This window comes from Lampetra fluviatilis, chromosome 63, assembly GCF_964198595.1.
Source record: "Lampetra fluviatilis chromosome 63, kcLamFluv1.1, whole genome shotgun sequence".
Taxonomy (NCBI): domain Eukaryota; kingdom Metazoa; phylum Chordata; class Hyperoartia; order Petromyzontiformes; family Petromyzontidae; genus Lampetra; species Lampetra fluviatilis.
This window is the reverse complement of record NC_136337.1, coordinates 3,116,174-3,125,038: the sequence shown is the minus strand read 5'-3', so window position 1 is coordinate 3,125,038 and position 8,865 is coordinate 3,116,174. Positions and strand designations below refer to the sequence as shown.

The 8,865-nt window shown below is 60.2% G+C and overlaps 1 protein-coding gene across 1 annotated transcript; it reads left to right on the top strand.

Annotated features, from left to right (window-relative positions):
* The first annotated feature begins 485 nt into the window (after positions 1-485).
* On the top strand, positions 486-7,985 carry LOC144951762 (uncharacterized). The gene is made up of 4 exons (XM_078882122.1): positions 486-565; positions 3,188-3,260; positions 4,820-4,915; positions 6,981-7,985. Exons 2-4 carry the CDS (start codon positions 3,233-3,235, stop codon positions 7,328-7,330), a joined length of 474 nt encoding a protein of 157 aa, XP_078738248.1. The 5' UTR covers positions 486-565; positions 3,188-3,232; the 3' UTR covers positions 7,331-7,985.
* Positions 7,986-8,865: the final 880 nt, after the last annotated feature.

Here is an 8,865-nt window from a genome sequence, read left to right as displayed (position 1 = left end):
CGCCGCGCGCCCGCGCACCGCGAGCGCGCGTGGGCTGCCATAATATTTTGACAGTGACGTCCGGGTAATTTCCCCGGGAGCTGATTTACGCGGGGATTGAAGGGCCGCTTTAACGCTTTCCCGCGCCCCCCACCACCACCAGGTCCGCAGGCTGTGCCGTCGTTGGCGAGCGTTCGCGACGGGCCACCGCTTGTTTTTCCTACAGAGCTTCCTTCGTTGGGCGGCGACGGTTGCTCGGGTGGGGGGGGGGGCGGTCCGGCATGTGGAGGCAATCCGCGGGGGGGGGGGTGACTAGCGGTGGCGGTAGTGCCGCCCCTGGCTACCCGCGGCATCGGCGGCGCGGTGGGAACACCGTGCGGACGAGAGCGGTGCGAGCGGCTGTGGGGTTAAGTCACGCTCCAGTTCTTAAGAATAATTTACCGCGACGTTGAGCAGTGCTAATGGAGCCCCCCCCTCCTCCAACTATGCCCCCCCCCCCCCGCCGTGTCTCCCTGTGCGGCCCGCGCCCTCACCGTCTCCGTGTCCCCCCAACGTCTCCACAACGTACCGGCACCCGGAGCAGGGGGTAAGCAACACCCGTAACCCAGACTCCGAGGCTCTCATGAACACCACCATTACCACCACCGATCAACGCCCGCCGCCGTTCTTGATCTTCCATCCATTTGGTTAGCTCCACCCGGCCGCGCGTGTTTGATTTTGTGGGGGGGTTTTGGTTTCTTCCGGTGCCACGCTACATTCAGAGCGTTTTCTTTTGGGTCGTTTGAAAGAATTTATGAAAAAATCAATGCCCATCTTAAGCACTTCGGCCCAAATCTCCACGGACGCAGAACGATTGTAGCCCCGGGGGCTCTCCCCCGCCCCCCCCCCCCCCCGCTGTCAGCGGTAAACAAGACCGTGAGTTAGCGGGGGGGCCGTGCGCCCCTCCCCTCCACTCCCCCCGTAAAATGTAGATCCTCCGCATGAAGGCGCGGAGCGTGGGGACAGGAGCGGAGGCCTCCAGGCAAGGTCTTCATCACCAAGGCCCCATGGGGGCCAGCCTCTCGGTGGCTGTGTGTGGCCGTGCGTGGCTGTGCGTGTGCGTGGCTGTGCGTGTGTGTGGCTATGTGTGGCCGTGCGTGGCTGTGTGTGTCAGTCCCTCCAGAAAAACGCGATTATGCGATCGCAAGATTTCACGCAAAATCAGCCAAAGTCCGCATATTTATGCGGGGGGCGCGTTTTTTCAAATACGCCGCACTTTCGCCGCATAAATTGCAGATTTCCGCGCGCAAAATATGCGGGCTTGCATGATTTCATAATCCCCGCATTTTCGTTGCAAAAAGCCACATATATCTTAGCAGAAAGTTGAAAAATGTTGCGTTTACTTCACACAAGCGCAGCCATTTCCCCTGTTGCCATGGGAACGTTATGAAGTGACGTCACTCATTACGCGACATCATTGAAAAGCTGCAAACCCCGCGATGCCAATGAAACCATGATGAAGCCCGCAAATCTTTCTCATTTGCCAACAAACATAAGCGCAAAAGACCGCGCAAAGCAGTTCCCCAGTGTGTTACATGACAGTGGGGGCAAATTATTTTGCATAGCTACCTCTGTAAAACAGGAAGCACACATTTTATTTTTTAATATTTTATTTATTCATTTTTACAGAAGTTGTAGCATATTCATTTTGTAAAGCTACAGAACTTGTTCGACTCAATGTTTTGTAAGTTTGAGCCATCTGTTTGTTAAGGTCTGAAATAAAACAAGATGCGAACTTAAATATTCCCAGCACTTTCTGTGATGTAGTATGCTTGCTTATCATAGGAAGTAATAAGAAATGACTCTTTACATTAAAGTAGTAGCCTAGTGAATAGGGTGTTGGGGGAATCACTTTTTTTTCTCTTTTTCTTCTCTTTTTCATCAAACCGCAGTTTTTGCAAGTTCCCGCAATTTTTGCAAGTTCCCGCAATTTTTGCAAGTTCCCGCAATTTAATCGCATAAAATTGCATAAATATCCCGCATATTCCATCGCATTTTTTAAGAAAACGTGCCGCATAATCAACGATTTTTGCCCGCAACAATCACCAAAAAACTCCGCGTTTTTCTGGAGGGACTGGTGTGTGCGTGGCTGTGTGTGTGTGTGGCTGTGCGTGGCTGTGCGTGGCTGCGTGTGGCTGTGCGTGGCTGTGTGTGGCCGTGCGTGGCTGTGTGTGGCCGTGCGTGGCTGTGTGTGTGCGTGGCTGTGTGTGTGTGTGGCTGTGCGTGGCTGTGCGTGTGCGTGGCTGCGTGTGGCTGTGCGTGGCTGTGCGTGTGCGTGGCTGTGCGTGTGCGTGGCTGTGCGTGTGCGTGGCTGTGCGTGTGCGTGGCTGTGCGTGTGCGTGGCTGTGCGTGTGCGTGGCTGTGCGTGTGCGTGGCTGTGCGTGTGCGTGGCTGTGCGTGTGCGTGGCTGTGCGTGGTTGTGCGTGTGCGTGGCTGTGTGTGTGCGTGGCTGTGCGTGTGCGTGGCTGTGCGTGTGCGTGGCTGTGTGTGTGCGTGGCTGTGTGTGGCCGTGCGTGGCTGTGTGTGTGCGTGGCTGTGTGTGTGCGTGGCTGTGTGTGTGCGTGGCTGTGTGTGTGCGTGGCTGTGTGTGTGCGTGGCTGTGTGTGTGCGTGGCTGTGTGTGTGCGTGGCTGTGTGTGTGCGTGGCTGTGCGTGTGTGTGGCTATGTGTGGCCGTGCGTGGCTGTGTGTGTGCGTGGCTGTGTGTGTGCGTGGCTGTGTGTGTGCGTGGCTGTGTGTGTGCGTGGCTGTGCGTGTGTGTGGCTGCGTGTGTGCGTGCGTGGCTGTGTGTGTGCGTGGCTGTGTGTGTGCGTGGCTGTGTGTGGCCGTGCGTGGCTGCGTGTGGCCGTGCGTGGCTGTGTGTAACGGGGAGGGGTAGTGCAGTGGCTAACGTGCCGCACTACGAACCCCACGGCCCAAGTTCGATTCACGCTGACGGCCACCAACACTGCTGACGAGCTAGTCCTGGGCCTCCCTTAGGTCGACTCAAATGAGTACCTTGTGCAGTGTGTACTCATCATCATCCCTAGGGAAACAAAGGCAGCCTCCCACCCTTGTGTGTGCCTTGCTGGCCTTCATAGGTGCTGCTACTCGCTAACAGCACTTGCCCCAACAGTCTGTTAAGGCTACACGGGGGATCTTTGTTTCTTTTGGTTGTGTGCATGGTTGCAGGGTTACACGGCGCTACACATCGCCACCATCCACAGCCGTGAAGAGATGGTGGAACTCCTCATCACCACCCTACGTGTGTAGCGCCCACCTCTACGCTCACCTCCATACCCACCTCCACTCACCTCTACGCTCACCTCCATACCCACCTCCACTCACCTCTACACTCACCTCCATACCCACCTCCACTCACCTCTACACTCACCTCCATACCCACCTCCACTCACCTCTACACTCACCTCCATACCCACCTCCACTCACCTCTACACTCACCTCCATACCCACCTCCACTCACCTCTACACTCACCTCCATACCCACCTCCACTCACCTCTACACTCACCTCCATACCCACCTCCACTCACCTCTACACTCACCTCCATACCCACCTCCACTCACCTCTACACTCACCTCCATACCCACCTCCACTCACCTCTACACTCACCTCCATACCCACCTCCACTCACCTCTACACTCACCTCCATACCCACCTCCACTCACCTCTACACTCACCTCCATACCCACCTCCACTCACCTCTACACTCACCTCCATACCCACCTCCACTCACCTCTACACTCACCTCCATACCCACCTCCACTCACCTCTACACTCACCTCCATACCCACCTCCACTCACCTCTACACTCACCTCCATACCCACCTCCACTCACCTCTACACTCACCTCCATACCCACCTCCACTCACCTCTACACTCACCTCCATACCCACCTCCACTCACCTCTACACTCACCTCCATACCCACCTCCACTCACCTCTACACTCACCTCCATACCCACCTCCACTCACCTCTACACTCACCTCCATACCCACCTCCACTCACCTCTACACTCACCTCCATACCCACCTCCACTCACCTCTACACTCACCTCCATACCCACCTCCACTCACCTCTACACTCACCTCCATACCCACCTCCACTCACCTCTACGCTCACCTCCATACCCACCTCCACTCACCTCTACGCTCACCTCCATACCCACCTCCACTCACCTCTACACTCACCTCCATACCCACCTCCACTCACCTCTACGCTCACCTCCATACCCACCTCCACTCACCTCTACACTCACCTCCATACCCACCTCCACTCACCTCTACACTCACCTCCATACCCACCTCCACTCACCTCTACACTCACCTCCATACCCACCTCCACTCACCTCTACACTCACCTCCATACCCACCTCCACTCACCTCTACACTCACCTCCATACCCACCTCCACTCACCTCTACACTCACCTCCATACCCACCTCCACTCACCTCTACGCTCACCTCCATACCCACCTCCACTCACCTCTACACTCACCTCCATACCCACCTCCACTCACCTCTACACTCACCTCCATACCCACCTCCACTCACCTCTACACTCACCTCCATACCCACCTCCACTCACCTCTACGCTCACCTCCATACCCACCTCCACTCACCTCTACACTCACCTCCATACCCACCTCCACTCACCTCTACGCTCACCTCCATACCCACCTCCACTCACCTCTGCACTCACCTTCAATGGCCCTTCGTCACAGCAGAAAGATTTGTGCACTCACGGTTGACTCTGACTTTGACCCCCCGCCCCCTCCACCCGTGACCCCGACCCTGATGATCCAGGCGTGCGCCAGGACGTGCGTGACTACAGCGGGCGGCTGGCATGGCATTACGGCAAGGCCCGGCACGGAGAGGCTGTGACACCGAACCCCACCACACGTAAGCCTCCGCCGTGTCTCCCCCACGTCTCCCACTCATCTCCCAATCATCTCCCACGCGTCTCCCACTCATCTCCCACGCGTCTCCCACTCATCTCCCAATCATCTCCCACGCGTCTCCCACTTGTCTCCCACTCATCTCTGATTAACACGGTTGGCTACGTACGGTACGGACAAAGTTAAACATACGTACATACATCCCCCCCGTGTCTCCCCCACGTCTCCCCCAAGTCTCCCACACATCTCCCACACATCTCTGTATTTCCTCTGTATCTCCCCCGTGTCTCCCACTTGTCTCCCTCGCGTCTTCCATGCGTTTCTTCTGGATCTCCCACGCGTGTCCCCCGCATCTCCCATGTGTCTCCTCCGAGCGCGCGGCTCGGCGATTATAGTCAGGTTCATGATATAGGGGTTTTTTTTTTTGGGGTTAGATCACGTACGTATAATTACGCGATCTAATCCAAAAAAAGCTACATTATGGATGATATTGGTCGCGAAAGCCTCCTACGTGTTCAACTATAGTCAAGTTCTCGGGCTTTCTCGATGCACACGTGCGTCGAGAAAGGCGCGAGGTACACCTCCTGCACCGCTACCACACGGGAGGGCGGCCGCAGTCGGCGCTGGCGGTGGGCTTGGTCGTCAGCAGGGCGCTTCGCGCTTAACGTCACAACGCGCGCACCGGGGCGGTCGCTAGGGATCTTTTTTCTTTACATCCGCGTCTCTCTACGTCACGTGGGGGTGGCAGCGCAGCGACCGATCGCGTCGCCGGAATTCGCCCCGGCGATTTGCCGCCGCGTTAACACGAACGGGAACCAGCGCCGGGGGGGGGGGGGGGGCAGCGGCGGCCGGTCGATCGCGGTGACGCTCGGGTGGAGGTGGCGCTGGCGGGGGACCCGCTCTCACTGCCGTTGGGGAAATAATTAGGAATCTCGGTGCCGCCGTCATTTCCGCGTCTTTCTTTGCGAGCTGCCGCTCCCCGGCATTAAAGCCGCGCTCTCCGAAGGGAGGAGGGGGGGAGAACCTCGAGGTGGATTTTTCCCCCGCGGATTATTGAGCTCCTTCAGCGGGAGTCCCGCGGCGATCGATCGTGTCTCGCGATGACGGTGCCACGCAGTTCCACGGCCGAGTGGACCCTGGGGTGCGGCGTGCGTGTCGTGACAGGCCTGCCTGCCCTCGGCTGCCCCTCGGCTGCCCTCAGCTGCCCTCGGCTGCCCTCGGCCGCCGCCCGGCTGCCCATTCGCGTTGTCGTGCCGACCGTCGGCTTGAAGTTTTCGTGACTGCAGGGATCCATACTCTTTGGTTCTTTCGGTAAAGTCACGGAGGTATAAAATAAATTAAATCACGACGTTTCGGGCACAACACAAGCGCCCGTCGTCAGGTGGGACAACCTTCAGCAAGAAGCAGTTGCTGAAGTGGGCAAAAGGGCTGCTGTAACAAGAGACTATATAGGTAAGAGAGGGTGGAGGAGCCAGGGAGGAGAGAGAGAGAGAGAGAAACGACTTGGCCGTGAGCGAAGGAGGCCGCGGCTTGGTCGTGTTTTTACACACAGCTCCGTTGATAAAACTGCGTCTCCCAGGCTCCCCGGTGGTGGTGCGGGGGGGCATGGACCGGTAGCGTAGCGGTGAGCGCTCCGTGCTACTAACACGGCCAACCGAGTTCGATTCCCGCTCACGGCCAACATCGATGGCGAATATCTGAATCGGTCCCGGGCCTCCCCCTGGGTCTACTCAGCCTGAAACAAGTACCTGGCGCGGTGTTTATAAAACATCAGCACTGGGGTGGTGTTGGCCACTCGCCCCCTCGCACGCCATGCCAGCCTGCATAAGTGATCGCGAGCAGCACTTGCCCCAACGGTCTGTTTAGGGCTACGCGAGGGATCTTTGTCTTTACATCCGCGTCTCTCTGCGTCACGTGGGGGCGGTGGCGCATCTCGCCGACGATCGGCGTGACGTGCAACCGCGTGACGTGCAACTGAACGGAGCTCCTCTGGCGAACCGTTGAACTCGGAGAACCGCGCGCCGTGCCTTGCCGACCCACGTGTTTCCCGTGCCGTGTGCGCGCCGCAGCGATGCGCGCCGACAAGCGATCATCGCGCAAGCTGGCCGGCGCCTTCCCGGGGCTGCTGCCGTACCGCGCCAGCCTGGCGGGGCCCGCGGGGGTCCCCGGGGCGCAAGCGGCGCAGCTGGGAGGCCCCGGCAACCGCGCGTCGTGGAGCGGCGGACAGCCCTCGAGGGGGGGCGGCGGCCGCTGGGGGGGCGGCCACGGGCGGCGCCGTTGGGGCTCGGCCGAAGACCTCGTGGAGGAGGAGGAGGACGGCGACGCGCTGGCGGCGCTGGCGGCGGCGGCGGCGGCGGTGGGGACTCCCGGCGGTCCGGCCCCGCAGTCTCTCAAACTCGGACGCAAGTCGTCCAAGTGACGGCACCCCCGGCCACCCCGCCCCGAGCGACCCGCCGTGCGGCCTGGGCGGCGGAGGGAGCGATGTCGACGCCACGTTCTCGGAGTGGCTGGCGAGGGTTCTCCAATCCCCCTACACCCCCCCCCCCCCCCCACGACGGCCCGCACGTCGACACGCCACGCGGACACGCGGGGACGTTCGCGTCGCGAGCCGTCGGGGTGGAGGCTTTGGGCGGTGAGGGGGAGGGGCGGGAAACGCGACGGCCCTGGACGCCTCTCTCCCTCTGGGCCGTGTGCCTCTCAGTATTAATCCAGGGCCAGTACCGCACGCTTCCCCTACGTTCGCTCGCTTGCACACTTTTGCGCGTTTAAAACAAAAACAAAGCCATTGCACCCGGAGGGAGCCGCGGACCCCCCCCCTCCCCCTTCGGCTCGCGACCGCAGCGAGCTTTTTCCATGGCAAAGCTCCTGCAGAGCCCGGCAACTCAGTGATTTTTTTTATAGCCGCAGCGCTTGCCAAATATCTCGGTGGGTTTTATACGAGGAGGAGGATACGAGGAGGAGGAAGGAGGCGGTTTTTATAGAAGAGTTTTGGCCGTCGAGGTCCGGTCGATGAATCCCGGGGTGACTGGCCCCCCCGCGCGCTTACTTCAATAAACGTCTCCCGCGCTTCTTGCTCTGGTCTCGGTGTCTAACTGCTTGCCGAAGAGTCGTGCGTGGCCGGTCGGCGGGTCGAACGGTGCAAGGGTCGCGGAGTGAGGGGTCAACGGATCGAGGTGCCCGTTGAGTAGTGTACGGGAGGACGAGGTCACGCGGTGACGCGTCGTGGCACGGATCCCTGATCCACCGCGGCGCACGGTTACCGCATCGGCGGGGACCCCCTGTCTCCTGGAGGTTCCGTCACGTGGGGCCACAGGAACCGGCCTCCCGGCTCCCGTGCCGCACACCCACCGGCCCCGGCCGCCACGTCACGTGCCGGCTTGGCGCCGCTCTGCACCGACCGGGACGATGCCTGTCGTCGCGGCGATGCCTCCGTTGTCGTGGCGATGCCACGGTGCTCGCCCCCGGCGTGTACTGAGCCGAGCCGGGTGTTTGGTACCCGCAGCGGAGGCCGCCTGCCGGGAGACACCGGGCGTCGCAGGTTTGTGCCACAAGATCGCCGAGAGATGGGATGGGACGCGGGATCGTGAACCCGTCCGTGCGTTGGCAAGAGGAGGCCTCGGTGTCTGGAGCAGCGAGGGGGGGAGGAATGTGGTGAGAGTGGGACGAGGTGGTGAGAGGGGGGTGGTGTTAGTCCATGGATTGAACGTGGAGACAGTGGGGACTGGGAGAGACGGAGGGGAGAGAGGTGAAGAGACGGTGAGGGGTGAGCGTGCAGGATCTTGAGAGCCACGGTGAGAGAGCGAGAGCAAGAGGCAGGGAGGGGGGAGAGTCCTCGGAGAATCTGGAAAGTGTTGCGGCGCTGGCCGCGGCGTCGCGTGCGCGTCTAAAGCGCCGTTGACAGACGCCCGCGCCGCTGTCAGCTGCTCATCTCCCCGAGCGGCCCCGCCGCTAATT